Source organism: Bacillus rossius, chromosome 14, assembly GCF_032445375.1.
Source record: "Bacillus rossius redtenbacheri isolate Brsri chromosome 14, Brsri_v3, whole genome shotgun sequence".
NCBI lineage: Eukaryota > Metazoa > Arthropoda > Insecta > Phasmatodea > Bacillidae > Bacillus > Bacillus rossius.
This window is the reverse complement of record NC_086341.1, coordinates 3,825,127-3,852,227: the sequence shown is the minus strand read 5'-3', so window position 1 is coordinate 3,852,227 and position 27,101 is coordinate 3,825,127. Positions and strand designations below refer to the sequence as shown.

Here is a 27,101-nt window from a genome sequence, read left to right as displayed (position 1 = left end):
CTCAGCCCGGCCCCCGGGAAAAAAAGGTCTCGCAGCCCTTGGAAGAGTCGCGTCATCGGAAATTCCTCGACTGCGAGAAAAATGGCGTCCTAGTTACGCCACTTCGCGCAGACGGGGCTCTAGAACATAAATCTCTGATGACCTCGGCCGCCAAAACTAAACAACCATCTTGGATTATGGAATATCCCGCCATCTCAGATTCTATAAAATTCCACCAATTTAATTTCAGAAAATTCTATTTCCCGCCATATTGGATTGTGACACCGTCACCATAAAAAAGATAATAACAACGTAGAAAGTAGTATAATTTATAAAATAGTTAAACGCTAAATCTTGCTTACGACATCGTTTACGGAGTCCTTGGATCGAACCCGGTAAAAATTAAAATGTGTTTAATAGTGGCCAGGACTTGGACTACGTTTATTGGGATGACCCAAAGGAAATACTCGATAGCCAGACTGTAGCTGGCTTCAATAAATGCAGGGAACTTTTCACACAAGAATGAGATAGTCACTATAGCCTACTTGAAGAACTGGGTCAAACTGGAATTTCTCTGGAAGTTTGCGCTCTTGCAATTTGCAAAAAAAAAAAAAAACCGTCGCAAAGTTATAGTGAGTGAATTTTATGATTTATTCCTGGCAGACCTTGTTGAGTTGAATTAATACGCCCGTATGAATGAAGGATTCAAGTAATACATATTGAGATTCATCGACGTGTACGGCCAGTTCACGTTGTAAAATCTATGAAAGCTCTTGATGTACCCGAATCCAAGGCAGACATTTTGTGCGATAGATCCATACATAATTAAAACAGAAATATATTTGTACATTTGTACATTTACATGAAAACGACTGTATCACTACAAAATGGTGTTCGCAGTAATACTGTGTTCAGATTATTACCCGGGCATTTATGCTTTGTGTTGTCCCAGTACTTCCAATAGTTAAAGTTATTTGTAAACCGTTCCCTTTATAGCTTTCCGCGTAATAAGCACGATACAACAAAATAAAGTAAAATTGTTTAACATTTGATTATCTTTTCCATAGTTTAAAAAATTATGCTAGAATGGAACATAAACTTTAATATAAAAAATATGCGCCAATTTTCGTACGAAATATTCAGTATTATCTCGAAAAACGTATTTCGTACATGCAAAAATAACCATAGTCATGTGTTGTACAAACGTACAATATCTTTCTTATAGTATTACAAACAATTTCTTGGCAACTGGTTGCCAGATGAATATTTTTTAAAAGTACAGATTTTTTTTTTTGCGAACAAATCTTACAAATGAATCTGCAATGCGGCCATCGAGGATTTGACGAAACATGGAATCAAACACTACTCTACGTTTAGTAGTAGTTGAAAGGTTCCACAGAACTCTAAGCACCAGGATGTGACCGGATATCACAGCTAATGGAAATGACAAGTGGTTGGAACATTATTAGCAAGTGAAAAATTGCACGATGCACACAGAAGACAGAACCCAATATGGCGGCTAATGTAGCTGCCATGACAAGAGACAGGAAAAATTCGCGATTTCAATTACCTGTAGGATAGACTCCATGATCCTCTATACACGCGAGAAAATAACATTTGCTCATTGGCTACTGACTCGTGACACCTGTTAACTGGGACGCTAGTGATTCGATACTTTTTTTTGTTAAAGGTTTTGCACTGGCCTAGTGTCATTCAGATAAACTGTGGCCCAATCACTGATGCGGTAAAAATGCAAACGTTTTTGGATTCTAGACTGTCACGAAATAAATCCGCGAATTTTTCCGGTCTCTAACCATTACATACCTCCGCGAGACAAGCGATGCCCCTAGCCATGCAAACAATTTTGTTAGTACAATATATTAAAGCTTTCATTTCACTTAAATTGCTGCTTATTTTATATAAATTATTTTGAAACATGAATTAATATTCAGGCATACGAAAAATACATAACAGTATTCTTTTCATTACAAGAAGATTCCCCCCCCCCCCCTCAAGAATTTAGATTAAAAAACGTGCCTAAGTCATGGAGGTGTTACTTTTCCCCTCCATGGCCTAATAAGTCATCCATTAAAACCAGAGATTAAGAAAGGACACAGATGGAGCATTAGTCGTTAGACGTGAAGCAGTTTTTTTCTTTTTTCAATTTATTTATTAATTTCACATACCAATATGGTGGACATTTGTTTATATATATATATATATGTGTGTGTGTGTGTGTGTGTGTGTTTCTGCTTTTATTAACGACTGTAGTTGTTCAGAAGAAATAAAATAAAAATATTACTGGTTAATATGTTTATATATAGGCCTACATATTAAAAGTCCGAAAAGATTTTTCATAATACAAGTGTAATGACATGAGATTTCATTTTTCTCCAATTTACCCTCCAATATAGGTACAGATGGTATATTTGTAAACAAATGGCTGCCATATTTGTAGGTGTAGTACACTGATCTTCCCCTCCCCTTTTGGCTTCAACCCTCCCCCCCCCCCCCCTCGTCTAGAATCGGACCTTATGTCCCATCTGTATATTTCCCTCATCTCTGATTAAAACGTACCTACACAAATTCTTATTTCACGCGTGTGCATAGAGCTCACGCCGCTAGGAGCGCTGTAGCAGCCCTGAGTTTCCGATATTGTCTTCCACAATATTTGGCCCTAGTACGCGGCAAAGCACGTCGACGAATAAAAAAAAAAACTCAATTTGTTTCCGAGGCCCGAAAGTTCTATATTTGCGATGACCGCAGTAACGAAGTTAACGGGTTTGTCAACAAATTGAACCCGCCAACACGAAGCGTGTTTCGGGCCGTGATTGGGTGAAAAGGGGAGGGAGGGGGAAAATGTGTGGATTTGATCAATCCGATGTGGCAACAGTCGTCATCATTAATTATTCCGGCCGAGCTTGAAACGGAACTCGCCATTCTATTTTGGCGTGCCAAGTCGTCCCGGAGTGTGAGCACGTGAGTGCGCCTCCATGGCTGGCGTAGGGACGGGTGCGTTCCCAAACAAGCTGGGAACCTGGGTTTGCGATGATAACGATAGGCTTGGTCACATTTTGTCGATATTCACCCAAAATATCGTCCAAAAAAACAATAATTACTACTGACAGCACTTGTTGGGAAGGGACTCCATCCTGGTTGCACAAATAAAGTTTACAGGTCCACCCTTTGATAATCGGGGAAAGAGCCATTCTTTCGTGCTGCAATCGAGAGAGAGAGAAAAAAAACAAAGCAGTATTCGCGCATGTGCTTCATATAAAACTGTTAAGGGTGACCTTGAACCAACACTCCACAACTATTGAAAATCGATACTATTAAATATTATAACGTGAACATTCTTTTTAATGATGGTAGTATACTAATGTCGGTCCTGCTACTGGGTTCCGGGTGAGGTGCAACAAAATGGCGGGAAAAAACAAAATAGCGAGAAAAAAAAGTGCGGGGGAAACTAAATAGCGGGAAAAACAATATGGTGGTAAAACAAAATGGCGGGAAAACAAAATGGCGGGGAAACTAAATAGCGGGTAAAACAAAATGGTGGAAAAACCAAAATGGCGGGGATAGAAAATGGTGGGAAAACAAAATGGCGGGGGAACTAAATAGCGGGAAAACAAAATGGTGGAAAAACAAAATGGCGGATAAAGAAAAAGGCGGGGGAACAAAATGGCGGGGGGAAAACAAAATGGCGGGGGGAAAACAAAATGGCGGGGGGAAACAAAATGGCGGAATGCAAGATGGCGGACGGCCCAGAGCCCAGCAGCAGGACCGCGCCGTGAGGACGGACGGTGACCGCTCGGCCTGCAGGTGTCGTGGATCAGGCAGAGGGACCTGCACATCCTCACCGTCGGCCTGCTCACCTACACGAGCGACGAGCGCTTCCAGGCGGTGCGCCCCCGCGGCTCCGACACGTGGACCCTGCAGCTGAGGTACCCGCAGCTGCGCGACTCCGGGGTGTACGAGTGCCAGGTGAACACCGAGCCCAAGATCAGCCTGGCCTTCCAGCTGCGCGTCGTGGGTGAGTCCCTTCGAGGCCCGTGGTGTCTGTCCTAGCTCGGAGACACGCCGCTTGGAAACACACAAGTTTTGGCAGTACCAAGTTATGACGTTTCTAAATTGTGTGTTTTGGACGTTGTGTTTCTACGTTGGATAGTTCTTATTATTTATTTCTTAGTTATGAATGTTCTGTGTGTGTTTCGGCGTTGTGTGTTTCTAAGATATGTGTTTATTAGTTATGACAGCTATAAGTTGCGTGTTTCTACGTTGGTGTAGTTATTATTTTTTTCCTAATTTTTACTGTTCAAAGTTGTGTGTTTATAAGTTACGTGTTTGACAGTTATAAGTTGCTTGTCTCTAAGTTGGGATAGTTCTAAGTTATGACTGTTCTAAGTATGTGTTTTTCGGCGTTGTGTGTTTCTGAATTACGTGTTTATAAGTTACGACAGTTCTAAGTTGTGTGTTTTTAAGTTGTGATAGTTCGAAGTTATTTTTTTAAGTTGCGTGTTTCAGTGTTGTGTGTTCCTAAGTTACATGCGTTTTAACTTATGATTTTCCAAGTAATATGTTTTTTTTTTTTATTTCAAGAATTCTAAGTTATGGCACATTTGGTATGTACCCTAATGTTAACGAAAGTGTCCACACACGGGTTTATATTGCTAAGCGTGGGTCCGCCATCTTTGTGTCACATTTCCGTTCCATTTTTCATGAAATTACTCCTACCAAATGTTTACACACCAAAGAAAAGTTACGTACATTAATATTATAAATTGTCCACGATACGATACTAAATGAGACGTAAGTTGTCTACGCACGCCGCAAAAACAGCCTACTTTAATGTTCCCGCGCACTCACACCGGTCGCGCGGTGATTGTCTGCGGGGACTGATCATTGTTGCGTGAGTTACAACCAGCGAATGCCCGCGGCTTTGCACGCAAAAGTACTGCCAATAATCGCCGATGTGAAATCCGGCTCTGGTCGCGGTGTCCATATTTTAAACATATGAACTGCGTGTTTTGGGGCCGACAAATTCATGGCCGCAAAAATAAAAACAAATGAAAAAGAGGGAGTGAGTGGGGGGAAATCCCGCCCGCAGCGTGGGAAATGCGGCCAGTTTCGCGCGGTATTTATCGCTGTAATGTTGGCGAGGGCGTCGCGGGCATTCTGTTGCACGGTCGGAGGAGGGGAAGTGAGGGGGAGTAACCCCTCTCCCCCTTTCTAGCCGCGACGATAAATTAACGGACGACCTATTCATACCTCGAGCGGTGATTCAGCCCCTTCCAGCCCGCAGTTGGCCGGCCTGGAACAACGGCTAGCGAGGTTAGGGCTCTGGAAACACACAGCCAAGGAAGATAGAATCGCAACTCAATGCTATGACTATGACTAGGTTCCCAATAAAAAAAAATGAAACGAGCGCCTTGCAGATCACGCGCACGACCTGTTGAAAACTATGTGGTTTTTCAGAAATAATATTTTAGGAATAAAATTCATGTGCCTTTATAAAAAAAATTTCGCCAAAAACTTTTAAAACACTTCATTACAAAGGTGTTGGTCAATAGTTATAACTAAAATAATACTGAAAGAAAATATATACCGATAAATGGTTGAACACACAACCACTTACTGACTGATACAATCTTAATTCAAATATTTTATGTACAAAACCAAACATTTTTTTAAAATGTTTTAAATGTTTGTTTGAGATTTATTCATGATAATGCTACAGTTACAAAACCTAAAAAAATATATTTTTGCAAAACTCCGTTCCCCCGGAGAAACCCCCGGAATGGCCACCGTATGGAAGACACCGGGAAGGTTTTTTTCTGTTCCACCCACCGTTTCTTTGGTAGCCTAACGTGTTACAAGGGATCGTATTCCTACCAGAGAAAATGCCACCATTTCATCTGGGCAATCCGCCTTGGAGGAGCCGGGGCGCGAACCCGGGTCCTACAAGTAACAAGGCAGGCGCTCTACCCCAGAACCAGAGTGGTAGAGCGGATACTTGCAGTCTTAGGGCGCGGTTACACGGGACCCTGAACTACTTCAGGTGAACATGTTTAAGTAAACACGTTTACAAACGCGAAAGTGTACGGTTACACGGTAGTTGCTGAAGTGTGTTTAGCTCTAAAACCGATTGTCTACTGTCAACGAATGACTGTGTTGTATCCAGAAAACGCGGGATTTTCTCACTTGTTTATACAGCATTATCAGCAGAAATGGAATGTGTTTACATATTGCTCAATATTTTTTTACAAATCGGGAATGCAAACAACATGCACAGTAAAATTTTTAAACTTATTTTTTATTATTTTTGAGCGAAAGTACCTATCTAAGTTTTAAGAAAATTAAGGTCAGGATCAATTAAAATATATATATATATATAATTATCTGTTGATTTTTTTGTTGCATTCGGTAAAATATTACTCGAACTTGTGCCAGAAACACTTTACATCTTGAATTTCTGCAAAAGACTGTTTATATTCTAAACAGCCAATCAGAGGCTAATGTAGAAGATATGTCGATCTGAACTACTTTGCCAACCTGTTTAAGTTAAATGGGAAATGGCCTCGAACGAAACATGTTCAGACTGTGTGTAACCGCACTCAACAGCTGAACATGTTCACCTGAAGTAGTTCAGACTCCCGTGTAACCGCGCCATTATTAACACTGACATGATATTATTCCTCGAGTTTACTGTAGTTTCGTGTGTCATTAACACGTGCAGTAACATCTAACCTCGGTAACGAACAAATTTATGTGTTCTTATGTTGTTCGTTCAGCATGATTTATGTAATTTCATAACAGTGAAATATTTGTATAACTAGTCTGCAAATTTTTTAGTTGATTTCCCGCAAACAAACTTACAGTCTCGTTGTACAATAATTATATAGAAATATAGACGTAAAAAAATACGTAAGAGCTTACACTGTCGATGGTAAAGTTATTTTGAAATAAATGTTAGATATTAAAAGAGTGTGTTTAGTTAAAATATGTGTGCGCTTAGAAGTATAAAGTTATTGTATAAATAAGGTTGTATACATGAATGGTTAGAATTTGAGACGTGTGTCTCTTCGAGGTTCTTTATTAAAAAGCCTTACATTATCCTAATTAAAAATCAAATATCTAAATTAAATGAAGAGAAAAAAATACAACTTTTTATACAAGTAACTAAAATGACTTAGGTACAAAAAAAACTCTGTGGAAAATTATATTATCATCCGTCAAAAATGTTTTCAACTAGCGGTCACTATTAACAAGTAAATTTTCGAGTTTTAAACTATTAAACACACACACTTAGAAATTACGGTACGTAGGTTTACGGATTTTTTCTTACGAAGAATTCACTTCAATAAATTGGTAATTTCATAAAACTGAATCTTTGTAGAAAACTAGGCCGTGTTTCGACTTAAAAGTTCTGTTTTTGGATTAAACACACTGCTGGAATACGTAAATAAAATAGTTTTTTGCACAAGTCTTAACACGTTTTTGAATGTTTTGCTGGTACACCAAAATTATATTCATGGATTCAATTTCAAAGTCAATTAACTTAGTTTACGAATAAACCGTCAACTTACGAAGATCCTTGGATAATATATAACAGTTCTTCGAAAATTTAAGGTGAAAATTTTTAACAGTGCATAAGACAGTCGCGCAAGGCGTTTTTGATTAGATGGCTCACAGTAATTATTTTCCCCCCTCAAGACGACAATCCGGAGAGAAGCCCTGAAGCTGTTCATTATTTAAATTGCAGCGAGGCGGGGTCGGTCTAATGAAGGGCCTCTAGTTGGCAGGCTGGCAGCGCCTCGCGCGGCTGTTCCGACAAGCTTCGCTCGGCGTGGCGACTGATGGCTCGTTCCGCGCACCTGCCGCGCCGCACTAGCGCTGCCTAACGGCGAAACTTTGCACCACGTGACGTGCCAGCGCGGGCGACGGAGAAATTCCCAACCAAGCTTTCTCTCGCGAAGGCTGAGTGACATGGCAACCCTCTTCTGTTAGGTTGTTGAAGAGATTAAGGGGGAGCTATCTAATCCAAAGTATTTTTCTTCTAATAGTTTGTGGTTTTTCTACATTATTTATGGAATCATAAAATAACATATATAAATTTTTATAAAAGTTATTTTTACTTAAAAAAAAAAAAAAAAGTCCTTAATAGTTTTTATGAACTTAAAGCCAAATTATATCTGTCAGCCCTAGCATGTACTGAAAGCACGAAATTTTTAGTGTACAGTTTTGGATAAACAACTTTTAGTATATGATACATTAAATTTTAAAAAAAGTTTTTTTTTCAAAACCATATAAACCAATTAATTTCTAGATTTTGGAAAACCCTAATTTTTATTTATTTATGAAAGATATACTAAAAATAAAGAATTTCAATGTGGAGGCCACGTACAAACGGTTAACGCAAAACTTAATACCACACGATTTCATGCTTTCATTACTTGACATAAAAATGCCTTTTAAGTTCATCAAATACTTTTAAATAAGTCATTGTTTAGTGGAAACACCTTTTTTAAGCAATTAAATATTGTAATATGATGATTTTATTTAAAATAATAAGCAAAAACAAGAAATGTTAAGAGCAAAATAATTTAGGATACAACCACTTACAGGAACTTTAACACTAAAACGCAGACATTTGGGCCAGGTTGGCGTAAAAATAATAAACACAGTAAATATTAAATTATATTTACTCCATCATTGCTAACATTTTATTTCCCTTCCCAATCAAATTGCAGACGGAATAATATGCAGATATTCTGCTCAAAACCATAATGGTTTATCATACAGCATATTTTAAATTGTTAAGGTCGTTTTCGAACCTTCAACTATAATTTGTTTTAAGTACAAAACTTTTCCTGACATCACTATCGCCACCACACATTAATTAGATTACAATTTTCCAATTGTATTTGCGATTTAATTTAGAGGTTAAAGAAATAGATTTATATGCAGTCATTTCAATTTCAATACATCGCGATTTGGATAGTACGCGAAATGTACCAATTGTTAAATATCCCCAAATAAGTGCTGCCAACAATTCATGTTTAACTCTTGAAGATTTATATAGATATTGTTTGCTGTGTATGTCGTGTTTATGTACGTAGGTATTGTATTACAATTTCCTCGGAAAAATTCAGTCGTCATTTAATTGTTTGAATGTGATTTAACTCTATTTATCACAACTCTGTATATAACCTCTAAGGCCCCACAAAGTGGCATGACAAATTTTAAGTTATATGAATTATGACGGTTACTGCGGCCCTCTAGTATATGCGTGGAACGACATTTAACAGCTAGCAAAATACATACTTTATCTATGGTCAGGATTAGATTCATACATATAAAATATCTGCAATAACAAATTGATATTTATTCAAAAATAAACATAAAGAAATAGCAATTGGGTCACTACAGCACACTATAATAATGACAATCCGTATGATGACCAAGGAAGAAATAATGTTCAAAGCTAGTTGCCGTTACGGTGCACACAATTATTTCAAAAGTTCATTTATATTTACAATGTTCTAAAAATCTCAGGGAATGTTTTTCTTAAACTGCTCCGGCGTAGTTCGGTAAGGTATTTCAACGAAACGAATCTTTCAGGACTACTAGTCTTGGTAACTCTAGCGTGTGAAAATGTATAATTGAATTTGTTAAAATGTCAAAATAGTTCACCTTGAAGTCCTAAAGTCACTAGGGAAACGTGATATAACGTGGCGTCACCTCAAAACGTAGTAGCAACAGCCTACCTTAGCCGAGGGATGCTGGGGTCCAGATGTGAACGCAGATATCGCACTCACGCACGTAATAATCGCGGAGATTATTACAAACAAATGTTCACGGCGATTTCGCGAAACCGATTTAATATGACAAGAGTGTCAGTGCGCGGATTATTAACAAAATATCCCGATTGCCGAGACACCGTCGGCACGGCACGGCACGCACTCAGCCGTCCAGGAAACCTTCTATATTTTACATTGTCGCTTTCGTACCGGCCGCACCTCGGCCGCCCAATCACGACGCACCATCGCGGAAACGGCGGTTGAAGTTCTAATTAATTTCTTTATTTACTGAAAATGGCTTAAATTAGCGCAAATAAAACGTCCCAATGTATTTAAAATTAAAATTAATAAGTCTGGAATGTTTAGTGTTTATATTTGTAACAAATAAAGTTTGTTGCTAGGCAACGATGGTAAAAACGTAAGACACGGCGGGCGGACAGTGTTAGAACTCGGTAATATAGTAGATACATGTTACAGTGAGTTTTAAGAAACTGTAATGTTATTATACAAAACATCTGAACGACCTTCAAAAACACCACAGGCCTGTATTCTGGTTACAATTGATTGCCGCGGCCAAAACCATAGTTATAATCAATCTGTCTGTTAGGAGTTAAGCTGGGTTTACGATTGATTTCCTTAAGAATTATAACTTAACATCGAGCACACGATTAAGTCAAAACTACATTTTCCAGTTTATGATTGACATAGAAGTCGTTAATTCTAACCAATCACAGCACGAAACACATGGTCGGCCATTGTTCGAAACGGAGAAGCAGGTTTGAAATAGGTTATTGACAAATGGGCTATCTATTTTTCGAAATGGATGACGATTACAAATGACAAATATACGAATTCTAACCCAAAATACTGCCTCACTCGGTCCAATAGTAAGACATAAACTTCCGGTTGAAAGGCTCCGGTTTGTTGTGATTGGTCGCTTCCCTTAAGTCTTAACGAAAAATATAAAATATAACCATTTCTGTTAAGTCTTAAGTCATCATATGGTTCGCACACGACCCGTCTAAATTCACAAACGACAATCATAAACCATTCCACTAGTTTACATAGAGTCATATGGTAAGTATACAACTAAGTCTTAAGTCTTAATTCTTAATTTTCAATCGTAAACCCACCTTTAGAGCTTGCTAAATTTTTGACGGACGGACGGGTAGACTTTTTTGGGCGATCCGACTAGCTGCAGGTCACATGACTGACGGACGGAGGGCACAGGCTATTGTAATTCCGCCTTAAGTTATTCAGTTCATCTGCCCTGCAACATTTTTTCATGTTGATATTCAAGTATATATCTATAGTAAAAAAAAATATCCCACTGAAGAGATTCGACCAACATCCTGCGAGGTTAACAAACGCGCGTCTTACCGCTGAGCTATTCAGTGAATAAAGAAATTAAAAAGAGAGTCTGGTTATAATGTTTGTAATGCCATGTTTCTAAGGTATTTGAACATTTCAGCTTTACCTTTTACTGTGACCATTTTAGTTTAGCCTACTAAATGTATTCCAGGATAGTTCCACTATCATAAAGTGTCATTTGGTGCACCAAATTTAAGGCCCTTGAAGCTGAAAAAAATCAGATAAATGCCTAGATCCTGATATTGTCCAGGATAAACCTACTTTTCTTTGGGTATTATGCTGTATGGTTCGCAGTGTCAGAATCGTTAGTGATCGTTTTCACAGAGAAAAAAAAAAGATTATGTTTAACGTGGGACAGATATCTGTTTACTTCTATACTCATTGTCCCTGGCTGCGATTTTGGAACGGCAGGAAGGAGCGAGGAATGATCAGGAATTAGGGTCTGATTCTAGGATACGGTGTGATGCCAAAAGGGGACTGGGATTTCAGTGTATTACACATACCAATATGGCTGCCGTTTGTTTACAAATTTACCAGCTGTACGTGTATTGGAGGTTAAATTGGAGAAAAATGTCATCACATTTGTGTTATGAAGATTCATTTTGAAATTTGAATGTATGTAAACATATTACCCAGTAATATTTTGATCTGTTTTTGCTCCGAACAGCTTAACTAGTATTTAATAAAAGCAGTATGGAACAGCTATATGTACTAATGTCCGCCATATTGGTACGGTAAAATCAGAAGAATGAGGGAAGCCTTCATTTCACAGACGAGAGAGCCACACCCGAAGTTCCCCGAAATTCATGCTCGCTTTTTTTTCCCGTTCTATCTCATTGTATAAACCGGTGTGGCATTAAATTTTACCCTCGATTAGGATAGGTTAGGTTTGCTACATTATAAATACTTTAAAACATTGTGGATGGTTGGTTATATTAGGTAAGTATAGCCAGTGGCGGATCCAGGATTTTGGTTTGGGAGGGGCTTGACCCAGCTGAGGCTAGGCTTTACCTATCAAGGCAAACACTAAAACAATAGTGGACCCAGATGCTTTTTGAGGGGGCTTGAGCCCCTTAGCCCCCCTCTGGATCTGCTAGTGAGTATAGCTACATTAAAAATACTATAAAATCATTTTTATTGTTGCTTAGCAAATAACTTTTTAATCTGTAGCTATCCAGCGCTAGGAAACCGTTTACATGGCTATCCTAACCAAATCAACCGTTCACAATGTTTTAAAGTATTTATAATGTAGCTAACCTAACCTTATACGATGAACAAAAAAATAAACCCGAAGACGCACGACTGGGTGTTTGACTCTCTCGTCTGTGAAAAGAAGGCTTCCCGAAGTGTGAGATAGGTGGGTTCACGCGTGCACGTGTTGCCCGCAGAGTGGAGGGCGCGCCTGCTGGGGCCGGCGGACCTGTACGTGCGCAGCGGCAGCTCCGTCGCGCTGACCTGCGTGGTGGGGCAGGGCCCGCACGACCTGGGCACGGTGCTGTGGTACCGCGAGGGGTCCCCGCTGGGCCCCCCGCGCGCCGTCGTGCACGCCGAGTGGCGGGCCGGGGAGCTCACCTCGCGCCTCGTCGTGCCGCGCGCCGCCCCGCGCGACTCGGGCAACTACAGCTGCGTGCCCACGGCGGCGCGCGGGGCCAGCGCCCTCGTGCACGTCATCAGCGGTACGTGCCGCGCCCCGACACCGCGGCCGAGCAGTCCGCACTTTGTCACCATCTCAAACTGAAAACTTCATTTTTGATGCCAGACCTGTCTGAGGAGAAAAGCCTAAGATGTCCATCAAGTTCTGTCCCTGCCCGAACACGCCCGAATATTCACCTTCGGCCAACCTCGAGATTTGTTTTATTTTTGCGCAGGAAAAATTAATCCAAATATTAAAAGTGGTCGGTTAGGTTAGATACATTAAAACACTTTAAGACACTATGGACGGTTAGTTAGGTTAGTATAGCTACATTAAAATAAACAGAGAAATATAAATATATATAAATAAACCCGAGGTTGGCCGAAGGTGAATATTCGGGCGTGTTCGGGCAGGTACAGAGCTTGATGTACATCTTAGGCTTCCCACCTGAGAAGGGGAGGCCTTCTTTTCAAAGACGAGACAGCCAAACGTCCGATCGTGCACCTTCGGTTGTTTTTTTGTTTTATTTTAAAAGGTTAGGTTAGCTACATTATAAATACTTTAAAACATTGCGGACCGTTGATTTGGTTAGGATAGCTACATTAAAGTTACTGTGAAATCATGTAAACCATTTCCTAGCCCTGGATTATAGCTACATATTAAAAAGTTATTTGCTAAGCAACCATAAAATGATTTTACAGTATTTTTAATGTAGCTATACTTACCTAATGTAACCAACCATCTAAAATGTTTTAAAGTATTTATAATGTAGCTAAGCTATCCTAATCGACCGCAAAATTTAATGCCACATCGGTTTATACAATGAGATAGAACGGAAAAAAAAAGCGAGCATGAACTTTGGGTCTTCGTCTGTGAAATGAAGGCTTCCCGTCTGAGGGGGGCTGTTTATTGTTATCTCTGTTAAGAGGGCAATAAGAATTATCTGTTCTGTTTTTTTTTATAGGGGAATACCCGGCGGCCATGCAGCACGGAAACAGTCCGTCTCGAAGCGTGTCTTTATCTGTCTATGTCGTCGTCTGCTGCTACACTGTTATGTTAATAAAGAGTATGAGATGACATGTTTGTTAGAATTTTTTTTAAAGTGTGTTAAGACTTTTGCCCACCTATTGTTCTTGTAGCCAACTTATTTGCATTCAACTATGTAAAAAATCTATTATTTTGGTTAAGCTGAACATTCCCCGATTGGGCGAACAGTAACAGATTAAGCTCTAGAAAATAGCGGTTTGCTGGAAATGTATAATTTTCAGGTTATTTGTGCTGCTTTTTTCTTTTTTTCTTTTATCATAATTTATGTTGATGGCTGCATTTTGTTTGGTTGGCTTATGAATCATTTGGTTGGGAAGTTGATTGGAATGATAAGATTTCCCTACATTGTATCTAAAGTTAACTAGTCAGTTCAAAGTGAGATTCCACTAGTTTGTTTGATCCGGCATGATTTGACAGTTTTCTCATTAAAGTTTTGCAAGAAAATCTACAAAATCAACAATTTCACTTCAGAGAGAAATTCAAGCGATTGAGACATGGTGATGACAGCAGTTCAATCCAGAATCCAAGTGGCTAACAATGGAATGGCATATTTTAATCTTCCCGGCGACTCAAAAAATACGCCGCCTGGGCCAGTCTTGGTTCAAGAAAAAGATAGATAAACTTCTTTGTCAGTGAGGCATCAGCCACGAGGAAATAATTTCTGCAGGACAAACAGTAAATGCAGCGGTCTACCAGGAACTTTCGGAACATTTCACAAGGCATTCCGAGTGTTCTGCCAGAGAGTTGTACGAGGCTTCTAGTCGGTGAACGTTGCTGCGTGGAATGCCCTTGTTCAGTGCGATCCCTGAGCACCAGTTCTTGGCTGAGTGCAGCGGGTCTGTTTTCGAACACCACCGCAATGACCTGATTGGGTGCCTGCATCAAGTGTCCTAACCCAACGAAGGATGTAAATAGAAATCAAGGCCCGTCCAAGCATTCCGGGCTTGTATTTACATCACAAGAGCGCTCTGCGGTTGCGCAGGCAACCGAGAGGAAAAAACCACAGCAAAGGAGGAGAAGGGGTGACGATGACACTAGGAAAGCCTGAGGGGGGGAGGGTGGGAAGGGGCAGGTAGGTAGGTTTTTATTCCCACGACAAACTTCAATTGATTTAGTTGTTGAGGAATATCTATCCCCTGGAAAAAAAAAGTGGGACCCCCGGGAAAATATGGGGTTTGAAGGTGCATAAAGGTGGTTTTTAGGCATTTTTCTTTCCTAAATATTCTAATTATAGTTGGTTGCAATATATAATTTATTTTTTATAAAAAATATTTTCAGAGAGCAAATTTGTAAAAACACAGTTAACATATCTGCTGGTGCTATATCCACACAAAATCATTAATTTAAACATCCGGAGAAACTACGGAACTAAATATATTATTGGAGGGGCCGAAATTGAAGACTTTTATAATCGGGGGGGGGGGGGGTGTCCCCCCCCCCCGTCTCCCCGTCCCCTCCCCCGGTTGTGACGCCCATGGTAACGGGGAGATCTGCAGGTACGCCGTCTTCAACTTTCTACTCTTTCCAGCAGTAGGTAACTCTGTAAGTTAATACCTTCTGTTTATCGACTTTCTTTACACTGAAGATTTCCTGGAGACCTGCAAAGCGATGATTTTAATGAATCGCACTTAAAATTCCACAGCTACTTTGGTCAGAATTGATCCTGGTGTTTCAGGATTGGGAGGCGGGCTTACGACCGATACTTTATCAAGTCTGCTTTCAGAAAGAAAGAAATTAATTTGGTTTGAAAAAGGTACCAAAAATTATAAAAATTAAAAAATCGGGATCATTAGGGGCGATGGATTTGGACAAAAACCACATAAATATCTCACTGTATCTGTTGCTCGTAACCTACCATTAAGCATTTTTAGACCCTCTTCACTTTTGTGTATTAAAGTGAAATTATTCACTTACAAAACAAGTACTAAAAATGCAGGTTGAATATAAAAACAGGTGTGAGTTGTTTATTGCCTTCAAACATGCGCATGAGCAATACCTGGGTAACTCACTGATTTCACTGCACACTTACAATTGCAAATGTTTAAAAACAAAAAAAAAAATATTTCAACACAACACTGCTTTGGATTTTGTATGATGGTGTTATAAGAGTATATAATTCCCATTTATGTAAATACAATTTTTTTTTTTTACAATATCTATTGAACATCAAAATAAAGTATATTTTAAAAATAAGCTCTAGAAGATAATTCAAAATATACACATATTATAAAACATTATTTTTGACTAGTGATATCACTACAAATGCAAAATGGTTACAAATATATATGCTTAGCATTCAAAAAAAGACATATTACATAAACACACTATAAAACCTCGCTGTACCTAGCAAGATGTCATGAAGGTAGGCACCTAAATATACTAAATATACGAAAATACTTTTGCACAGATCAGAACTCATGACACCACAAAAAACACAATACAAACCTTACCACACCCTCTTTTTGGATCTAATATATAAAATATGGAAAAAAAACTGTTATTTGTCACAAACCAGTGACGTAAGAATTTCATTGTTAATGAACTTACATATTTTGTTTATTTAGAGGTGAACTAATATTTAAAAAAGTGAAATCTGATTATAGTTCAAGGTGAACACATTAACAAAACACATCTGACTATTTTCACAAATTATAAAACAGCAACCAAATTGAACTGAGTGAAAAAAAAGTTAAATTTTTGAAAAGTAATAGATTAGATTCAAATATAAATAGTTTAAAATTGTATTTAAAAAAAAGAAGAAAGAAACGTTATATTTTCTTCCCAAAAACACTGTGATTTAGTTTTTGCAGTTTAAAAAGGGTAAGATTATTGATGTTTCATATTTTGCTCACACTGATACCCTACCAATATGGCTATAGAAGTCTATATGAATGAATGCACTCTCAAACGGGTACACTCTCAAACTAACTTTGCGTCATTACGCTACAGGATGTCTGAGAATCTGGGCGATCACATGCAAAACATGGTTCTTTGTGCGAAAGGCCTCCGTGTTAAGCAAAGAAACATACCTATTTAGGTTCATGTCACTACAATTGAAGCTTTCAACTAACACCGTCAAAAACATCAAATACAAAATTTTAATACCAAGTCTAGCACAGAAACCAACGTACATTTCAAAAACACATTTACATTTTGTTGATAAAGTGACTAAATACACCAAACTTAAAATGATAAAAGACTTTTTTTCTCACTATAACAATACTTTATGTAAGCATACCAACACTTTCACATCATTACAAGTTTCAACAGTGAATGAAACACAATAATATACTCTCACCTACCAAACACAAGCTTTAAAAAAATTCACACTTAACTAACAAAAAAAATAATAATATTGGATTCATTTGATAAACAATTCATGCAACAAAAAATAAAACCAAAGAAATAATTTTTATTGACGATAAGTTTGCAGTAAAATGCCAGCGAAGATACTATGTAATAGCAGCACAAAACAATGTTTAGGGACCCCAAATTTCTAGTGACGATACAAGTAGATTTCACTACTACCACACATTACTTAACTAACAAAAAAAATAATAATATTGGATTCATTTGATAAACAATTCATGCAACAAAAAATAAAACCAAAGAAATAATTTTTATTGACGATAAGTTTGCAGTAAAATGCCAGCGAAGATACTATGTAATAGCAGCACAAAACAATGTTTAGGGACCCCAAATTTCTAGTGACGATACAAGTAGATTTCACTACTACCACACATTTCACTAAACATAAATGAGCTACAAAACCCGACCAAGACAACAACCTCGATACACAAAATAAAAAGGAAGGGGGGGGGGGGGGGGGGGAAATACGTACAAGCAGCTACGTTCTGCCATCAAGTGCAGTTACTTTTTGAGTATTACTCAGTCTAGTTGTACGTGGAACAATGCATGGTGACTACAAATTATTTATTGTCACTTGGCTAACAATACCGCCTAATCAACATTTTAGTAACTTACAGGAGGGTTAAAAGAACTGCTTATTTTTGAGTACACATTGCGTGTATTGAATGTAATGCAATTTTTATTTTAAAACAACACTTCGAATACATTTTTTTTTTTACTATGAAGCAACGGGCAACCAATGACACTCCTCTTATCACCTGAGCCTGGAGCCTATTGCTCTTAGTAAGTCTGCTTTGTGTATTTACGAGGTCCCATTTTTGTGCGGTGGTGCAGCTATCCCGATGATTTTTGCCGTAGGAATGGTATCGGTGGATGCAAAACATCTGTTAGAATGCGTTTGAACCAATTAGTCTTATTTCGTTAAAAATGTCAGTTTGGCAGTACTGTTAGCTAAGCTACGATAGGCTACTATAACACCAGTTTGTCACCAACGTTTTTTCTCTTCGCAGATGACCACGGATTACTCCCAAGTAAAATAATGTACTGTACGTGAAAATCTTATTTTTGTAACTTTTGACATGCACTTAATAAAAAAAAAAAGTTTACATTTATTTTGTACGTCACATGCTACGACCTCCAGCTGAAATCACAAGTGGTTCTTGAGAAAGAAAAACCACACAACAGCCAGAAAACTGAAGAGCAATGCACTATTGACTGGGAGGGGCTCGGAGGTAGTGTTCGATCCTGTCGTTAACAAATGCCAAAAAATTCTCTGCGGCACAGCCAACCGTGGAAACTTAACTTCTTTTTCCAACCCTCTGGTTGAAACATTTGTAGTTTGTGATGTACGGCGCTCACAAAAACTAACATTATAAAATATTTTATATCTTATGACTAGAGACCGGAAAAATTCGCGATTTCGATTACCTGTAGGATAGACTCCATGATCCTCTACGCATGCGGGAAAATTACATCTGCTCATTGGCTACTGACTCGTGTCGCCTGTTAACTGGGACGTTAATCATTCGATACTTATTTTGTTGAAAGTTTTTCATTGGCCGAGTGTCATTTAGAAAAACTGTGGCCCAATCACTGATGCAGTAAAAAGGCAAACGTTTTTGATTCTAGACTATCACGAAATGAATCCGCGAATTTTTCAGGTCTCTACTTTGACACTACTGAAACATATTTAACATGCAATTTTTCTTGCGTTTCGTGAATCCATGTAGTGAGAAGAAAAAAAAGTGTTTGGGATAACGACAATCGAAAGTAAACAGTTCCTACCAACTACTGAAGGAAAAAAATAAATGGTAATGCATGTTTGCTGCAGTGTCAGGCACGACGACTGCGATGGATCCGCGTCGCTAGTTGCATCCGCGTCGCTAGTTGCATCCGCCAGCCGGCTGCAGCGTCGGCGTAGCTCGCTTCGTCTGGGCAACCAACTGCAGCCAGTTCGGGACGGAGTTGGGCCTGCAGACGAGAAATAAACACTCTTGGCATCTCATTTTGTACGCGCTTGAATCAACAACGAAATCTTGGATCCTTTATAAAAACACTATTGTTCCTGGTAAGATTACATCCGTCCATAAATATAATGAGACTCCAATCACAGGAGTTGTTGATATTAACGAGGCATTTAACACAGTTTCCGACATACACGAGCTGTCGAGAGGAATGTGGGTTAAGGGGGGGAGGGCCACTACCAGGGGGCCCTTTTGAGTTTAGAGATTTTTTTTTAATGCGCGAGTTTATTCTGATGGCAGGATGAAAAACTACACGGACAAAGAAACGGACTAGAACTGCCAGCGAGAAGAAAAACTAGTCCAGGTTAAGTTGGATTACAAGTACGCAACAACTGCTCTTCTTTCCTAAGCATGTCAAATTGTAAATATAATTGATACTTTTCAGTTAAACTGTGTCTTTCAGGCCATTATGAATAATTTAATTCATACCAATTTTTAAAAATTAATAATTAGTGTCAGTAATACTTGTTCATTTGTTTTGAATAAACTACTGAAAATTTTTTTTTTGCTGTATTGTATAACTTAAAATACATTTGAATTTGATTATCCGTGATATTCGCTTATCCATGCTGACCTTCCCTCCATTACCCGAGTTAATCAAGGTTCTACTGTAACTTAATTATTTTGCAATTTTCCGAAAGAAATACAGAAAATCAAGCCTCCTCCATCCCCCATGGCTGGCGTGGTTCAAACAGAACCTCGCATACATCATATTACAGTGCGTATGACTATGTGCTAAGAAAAACACCTAAAAAAATGCTTTCGGAATCTGGGTGATGGCAGACTGTAGCATGATATTTTCCCCTCAATTTACTATCACTGGGAAAATTCCACTACTATTCAAAGAATTTCAAGTTAATTCCCTGACTTTCCCTGACCGAATCAAAACTTCCCTGACTCTTTACACATTTCCCCTGACTTTCCATAATGTGGACAACCTACTTCAGTTAAGGTTACTTTTTCGTGACTTTTGTGACGAGACACCCTGCGAGATATTCGGGTTTATGTTACTTTTCTGGGGCAAAAAAAAAAATTGTGAGCGAGTGTTTTAGTACTCACCAGTGATCTGCAAACATCTAACCTCAGTAACGAGCAAATTGATGTAGTCTCGTGTTGCAGATAAAATTATAATACGAAACTCTGACACCAAAACAATGCAGAGCATGATAAATACATGAAAAATATTCATTTTAGGGAAAACCAGTAAATTTTTTTTTTTCCTTTTTAAAACCTAACTATGATTTTGTACAAGATTTTATGGCGACCATATAACATTGATTTATTAATATTTTAATTGTCCAAACATTATTCAACCATAAAATGGGCATTAAAAAACTATGGCGTGACAATTGTATGATTTTAAGAATTATTAAAAATTTACTACAAAACAAAATTAAATTCATACATTTTTATAAACGTTTAGTAGCAGTCACAGCCCCGCGTGTGTAACCGACACGTAGTGGAGCGTCGTGGAACTGACGTGATTCTATTTGCAAAGAAATCACGTGCTGCAAATATTTGGCAACACGCAGGGCCGGCGCGTCCATACAGGCGAACCAGGCGACCGCCCAGGGCGCCAAGTAGCTGGGGGCGGCGCGGCACGACACACAACAGCTGATACAACATGTTTAACGATTATTGAAACTAGATGAAAATGGAATTTTTGTAACAGTTTGGAATGTTTATATTGATATAAGTAATTATTTATAAAGTCAACGGTGGTGACCTGTTTATGATTTTTAATAAGTAAAAAAAAAAAAAAAAAAAAAACACAAGCCTGCTAGCATTTCATTGTCGACAAAATCTTAGGCTTACCTGATGTATTTTGAGGCAAGGAAAATGTTTTTGGGGTGTCCGGCCTGGGCGGGGGGGGGGGTTCATTAAGGTTTTTCGCCTAGGGCACCAGTTTACCTTGCACCGGCCCTGGCAACACGACTGCGTGTCTGGTACTCACACGGGGGTGAAGCGGCCCACGGAGGACTGCATCTGCTTGGGCCGGGACACGGCGAAGGGGGCGAGGTCCCGGGGAACGCTCGCCTCGGAGACCGCCATCTCTTCGTCGTCGTCGGACGGGCGCTGCTCCGCCGCTCGCAGCAGCTTCACGTCGAACTTCAGCGCGGCTGCGGGAACACACGGCACAGCTCGACTGAGGACCCGCCGTGCCGGCTTCACAGGGTTTATGTTGATTCAATTGTTTAATACCGGTGTGGGTCATGCAGAGATCCGAGTTGAGGGCACACTCACAGACGTCGACGGGCCCCAGGCGCTCGGCCGCGGCGTAAACGGCGTCGGCCGTCCAGAAGTCGGGGACGCGCGCGAACGCCTTGCCCGAGTCGGCGGGCAGGTGAAAGCCCAGGCGGTGCAGCAGCTGCGCGAAGCACGGGCGCTGCATGGCGGCGCGCTGGCGCCCGCTCCACGGCACCACCGGGATCGACTGCCGCAGCACTGCGCAGCGGAGAACACACCGCCCGCCCTGTCTCACAACACTGGGGGGCCTGCGGTGCGGAGGGGACCCCCCCCCCCCCCCCCCGCTCTCGCCGCGGTCCCGGGTTCCCTTCCTCGCCGCGGCCTCCCGCAACACCCGCGCAACAGCATGGCGACAACACTGGGCCTGCGATACGGAGGGACCCCCGTTCTCGCCGCGGTCTCCCGGAAAAAACTCCAGACGCTGAGGTGGTTTCTTACACTAGGCCAGGGGTTGGCTCGCTAGCCGCATGTGGCTCTTTTCACAGTATTTTACGGCTCTACGACTCACTAGACTGTCACAACACCGGACAAAACCAAGCGGGCCCAATCACTACAGAGGGACCCCCCCGCTCGGCGGTCTCGGGTTCCCTTTCTCGCCGCCGTCTCCCGGATAAACTCCAGGCAGACGCTGAGGTGGTTTCTTACACTAGGCCAGCGTTCGGCTCGTAACCCGCATGTGGCTCTCTTCACAGTATTTTACACAGCTCTACGACTCGCTACACTGTCACAACACCGGACAAAACCAAGCGGCAGAATCACAAGACTTGTCCTGAACCTGCGCACCGGACCCTACCACCGTAAACGACCAGGGGCTTTTTTTTATTTTAATGATTAATGAATTTAAATAATTTAGGTTTTCTTGTTCTATCAGCAGTGCTCTACAAATGACTACCATATTTATGACATTTACATTTTTTTTTTTACCTAAGTAGACTTTATTTCAAGTCTTTATGTTGAATTTGCGAAAAAAATATTTTTGGTATTATCTCGTTCATCGTCTTAAAATTTCCAAGTGGACGCAGAGGAAATACACGTTGCGGCTCTCTGAAAATTTTGGAGAATCTGTTCACTTGATATTTGGCTCATCTCGCTCGGAGGTCTGCCCACCCCTGCACTAGGGCAATGGCTGAATTCTTTAGCAATATCGCTGGTCCTGGGTTGCTGTCGACGAAATGCTACACCCACAAAAAATTAAAAGATCGAGCTCATGATTGGTATGGACCAGCAATGGCCAAGAATGGCCCACATTTAACACCTCCCGCCTAAAGAACCTTTCAAGACAGTAATATATTCAGGTATAATGTTATGTGTTAGACACCTTTGTTTGCATGTATGTGGTATAAGTTGTTAGCACAAAAAAAAAAAACCATTATTTTTTAATAATACTAAATTATTACTTCTATTTATGTTATACATATAGTTTTATGGAGATTATTTATAAATAATTAATTTGTTTAAATTTCTTGTGAATACTGTTTTTTGAAGTCTTATTCATCACTTCAGCACATGCCGCATATATAGGGGTAATATTATACTGTGAATTGCGATAAAACAGAATAAACACAGAAAATCATGTCAATACAACATTTAACACTTAAATGCAAGTTAATACACCATTATGCCTCAAAATTTAAATACAAACGTGAACTAAATCAGCAATTTGACAGAACTTGACTCAAATGACAACAGTATTAACTTTCACTATAAATGGATTCAAATAATTTTTATATTATTTTTTTTTTCATCTTCACATTTTACATTTGACACCAACAGGCAGATTTTCTTTAAAATTTATATGATCATGATAAGGAAACAGAAAAAAAAAAGCACAAAATATTAATTATTGAAGTTGATAAAGTTTTCTGTCTGAAAGTGGGAAAATTTTTGGACTTATTTAAATTACTTTTGGATAGAAAAATGTACCTAAATCTTGAAATTATAAAGAAATATAAAACATACTGTTCGTAAAGTATTTGAAAAGTAATAAGCATGGTATTTTAAGTTATATTTATGTTTTCCTTGCAAGAATTACAGAGACAAATTTTAACACACATGGTAGTAGGTAATTAAAATAATATATTCTGGATTCTAGGCATTTTAAATTTGTCTTAAATTACAATGTTTTAAAATCAGATTTAGGATTAGTATTATTTTCCTTTACTGAAACCGTAATACCAACGTAGTCTTATTGTTAATCAATTCCTGTTTCTTATGATCATCTTCCAAGTACACAACTATTCCAGACATGGACTGCTGGGAGGAATACTGTGGTAAGCCTGTGGGGAAACCCAAGGGAAGGTAATGGGAAGTTGGTGGGAAGCCTTGTAAGCACATGAGAAGCTAGTGAGAACCCAAGGGAGGCCAGTCGGAAGCCGGTGGGAATCACTACTCACTGGCGTGCACCAGCGGGATGGGCTCGGTGACGGCGTCACCCTCGGCCGGGCCGCCGCGCGCCACGCACAGCTTCACGTGGCACGTCTCCAGCAGCAGCCGCTGCAGCCACGCCACCACGTCACCCATGCCCTCCGCTCGGAGCTCACCTGCGCGCAAGGCACGTCCCCTCTAGTCCCCGGCTCTCACTCGTTCACTACATGATCTGACCGTACATACTTCAAAAACTCACCAGCTATTGCAATTGAAAGAACGTAAATCTGAAGTAGAAATTAAATAAAATGATATACCCAGATTACAAAAAAAAATAATTCAGAAGAGATTTAAAAAAATAATAATAATTTAAAAGCTCATAATCAATTTTAATGTCAAATTAACAAAGGTGTGTTGCATTTAAATGTTTGTACAGGTATTCAATAATTTATAAGGTTTATAGGAAAAATTTAATCAACAAATGTTTCTTTGCGAATAGTACAGCATTCGTAAGAATGCCTACACATTCCAACACCGCTACAATGCAGATCATTTCATCTTAACAGCCCCTGCGGAAAAATGAAAATGGAAAAACCACCAGTTGATGCTACCCTTAGGTTTAGCTCTAAGAAAACGGCGATGGGAGTTTGGATACTTTGATACTGTGATACTTGTCGATATCACGGCGAATCAACAGTATCGAGTATCGATAAAATCATAGAAACCTAGAAACATGTTACACCGGAAGCATCAACTAGTGATTCTTATCCTACTTCGGTTAGAAAAAAAGTCCTTCAAGCACCACCAGCTGCTCTTGAGTCTGAAAAAATGTTCAGTGCAGCTGGACTTGTCAACAACATAAAGATATGATAAAAAAAGCCTCTCAACACATATTTGTAATTTTTTAATTTCTACCTAATAATAAGTTAGGTTTGATTAGATATTTTATTTAAAAAAATTTCAGGAACATAATGGACGTAGTTACGCAAAAAAGGAACCAACCCACAATTTTGTTATATTTTATTTGGAAAAAAATTAAAATAGTACAAGGTTGATCGTACCGTCGTTGCTATTATTATATATCAGTATTTATACTAGACCATTAAAATTTATACCCACATTATATTATCAATAGGAGAATTACAATTTATAATTAACTTTAACTTCAAAATACTTCAGAATAGGTTTCATGTGGGTTGGTTCCTTTTTTGCATAACTACGTCGATATACAACAGTATAAACTACTAACGACAATCAAAATTATTCTGTCATCACAAATCTACAAAAACCAAATTTTAAAGGTTATTAAAAAGAAATCGAAATGTGAATATACTTACCTATCAACTCTTTCATGTCATCCGAAGAGGACGGGCGGTTCTCATCCGCGCCGCGCTCACCCTCGGAGGATTCGTCCATCCTGACGCCGCCGACGTCACCCGCGACGGCCGAGCCGGACTCCTGGGAGCAGTCAAGGGCACAACGCTGAAGCCAACAACACTCCCCGAGACCCGGGAGGACGCAGCACGGACGACAGAACGGCTGAGGTGCCTGGGCTTACCGCCGCCTCCGTCTTCAGCAGTTGCTCGTGCCGTTCCGGGGAAATCACCTTCTGCACGAAAAGCTGGCGGATGATCTGCAACCAACGAAAGGGCGCAAATTACCAAAAGGTTTACTCCCGACAAAGGCTGTGGTACCTAACTTCTGTCGCCCTCCAGGGTATGTCGTGGACCCAGGGGAAGAAGCTCCGTCAGTCAGCCACGGCCTGTAGGCGGCTCTCTCTGTTCACGGAGCCACTGGCTAGCCAACAGCTCCAAGGGACGTCCCAGAAGAGGTTCCTTTTTGTGATCTCTGGCTTTACTGGTAATTAGGTAATTTGTTTCGGCAATATGGGAATCACCAACAACTTTATGTGAACTACATCTGGTATCAAATCGTCTTGATGTTGGGGGAAAAAATGTAAAATAACAGACAATCTTTCATACGGTTTTGAAGTACTTAAATATGACTGGAAATTTTCCTTTGAATATTATGTAGTTTAAATTTTTGAGTCATTGATTTTGCCAAACATTTTAAATGTTCTCTGTCATTTTATCTCTTAAAGTTTTTTTTAGGCCAATTCACACGCTAACATGGTTCGTACCCTATGTGCAATCAAAAATTAAGAACTTCTTAAGGACCTTTTACTTCATCACATTCACCACTATCAAGAGGTAAAAAACTATTTGTAATGTCAAAAACTCCTCAAGAAAATAATAATGTTAGATACCGAATAATAATAAAAAAAGAACTTTCTTGGTTAGTAAAATTCTTACACATACATGCCTGTTATCCATAATTATATCTGGAACATACAGGTATATCTAACCCAAGCATAGTATCTATCCAAAATTTGAAGCTTTAACATTTTATTTGATCACATTTACTTTATAAGTTCAAAGTAAGACAGTAAAACACATGTTTTCAGTTTGAAGCTGAGATACAAAACACGAAAAGAATGAATTCATAAAATCTAATCATTTGGTGCAACATTAAAATGTGCATATTTATTCATTACGTGCAAGCTATCAGTCTTTATTAAAGGAGTTTTTTAGGAAAGGTTCTTAGTGAAATTTAAGGAAGTTTAAAGGCCCTTTATTCAATTAATGACAAAGTAGGGACTTTTTAAGGATATTAATGGCCCCGCCTACCTGGACACACATAGACGTGCAAAGCTTCAGGAAAAACCACGCAATTTGAAAACTAATCAAAATATCCGAGTGGGGTGTGTTTACGAAAAGCATTTAAGAATTTGCCGAGGGCCGGTACGTAGTTTTGTTACGGATTAAGTTTTTAAACTGTATTTTTAGAAGAGTTAAAATAGCTAAAAGCCGTGTCTTCAGAGGAATTTTTAGGAATGAAACAACCGGCACAGATTCTTGAAAGCACTCAAGGGACTTGCGTGACGCCTTTATCTTCATTTCTCCGCCTTATAATTTCATAGTGGCACTATGCACGACGAGAAGACTGCGCGCCAGCTCAGAGGAGACACCTCACACACACACACACACACACACACACACACAGACACGCCCCTGACAAGGCGGTGCCACGGCGCCACGCCGGGAAGCGAGCGCGTACTCACGTCGGCGCGGGGCTTGGTGACTCCGTCCTCGGCGAACAGCTGCCTCACCCGCCCGACCGGGTCCTGGCCGTCGCAGCTCCGGCAGTAGAACCAGGACAGCTTCTCCCAGTCCTCCCGCGACCACCTGCAGCGAGAGAGTCTCCATG

At 39.7% G+C, this 27,101-nt stretch overlaps 2 protein-coding genes across 6 annotated transcripts in view; one reads left to right on the top strand and one right to left on the bottom strand.

The window, feature by feature from the left end:
* The window catches only part of LOC134538995 (zwei Ig domain protein zig-8-like), a 35,465-nt gene extending 21,605 nt beyond the window's left edge, over positions 1-13,860 (top strand). The window contains exons 3-5 of the mRNA XM_063380657.1: positions 3,802-4,012; positions 12,539-12,826; positions 13,748-13,860. Coding sequence (XP_063236727.1) covers positions 3,802-4,012; positions 12,539-12,826; positions 13,748-13,860 — 612 coding nt within the window. The remainder of the gene's footprint in view (positions 1-3,801; positions 4,013-12,538; positions 12,827-13,747) is intronic.
* Positions 13,861-15,767: 1,907 nt separating this feature from the next.
* LOC134539034 (protein timeless) overlaps positions 15,768-27,101 on the bottom strand; it is a 64,796-nt gene continuing 53,462 nt past the window's right edge. For 3 of the 5 annotated variants that reach the window (XM_063380711.1, XM_063380714.1, XM_063380713.1), the window contains 7 exons: positions 26,956-27,079; positions 25,393-25,467; positions 25,172-25,316; positions 23,864-24,010; positions 21,468-21,668; positions 21,178-21,343; positions 15,768-19,170 (listed from right to left, as the gene is read on the bottom strand). In XM_063380711.1, coding sequence (XP_063236781.1) covers positions 19,083-19,170; positions 21,178-21,343; positions 21,468-21,668; positions 23,864-24,010; positions 25,172-25,316; positions 25,393-25,467; positions 26,956-27,079 — 946 coding nt within the window. In that variant the 3' untranslated portion in view covers positions 15,768-19,082. Of the gene's footprint in view, positions 19,171-21,177; positions 21,344-21,467; positions 21,669-23,430; positions 24,011-25,171; positions 25,317-25,392; positions 25,468-26,955; positions 27,080-27,101 lie in introns of those variants that run through there. The other 2 variants (XM_063380715.1, XM_063380716.1) reach the window with 2 other exon arrangements.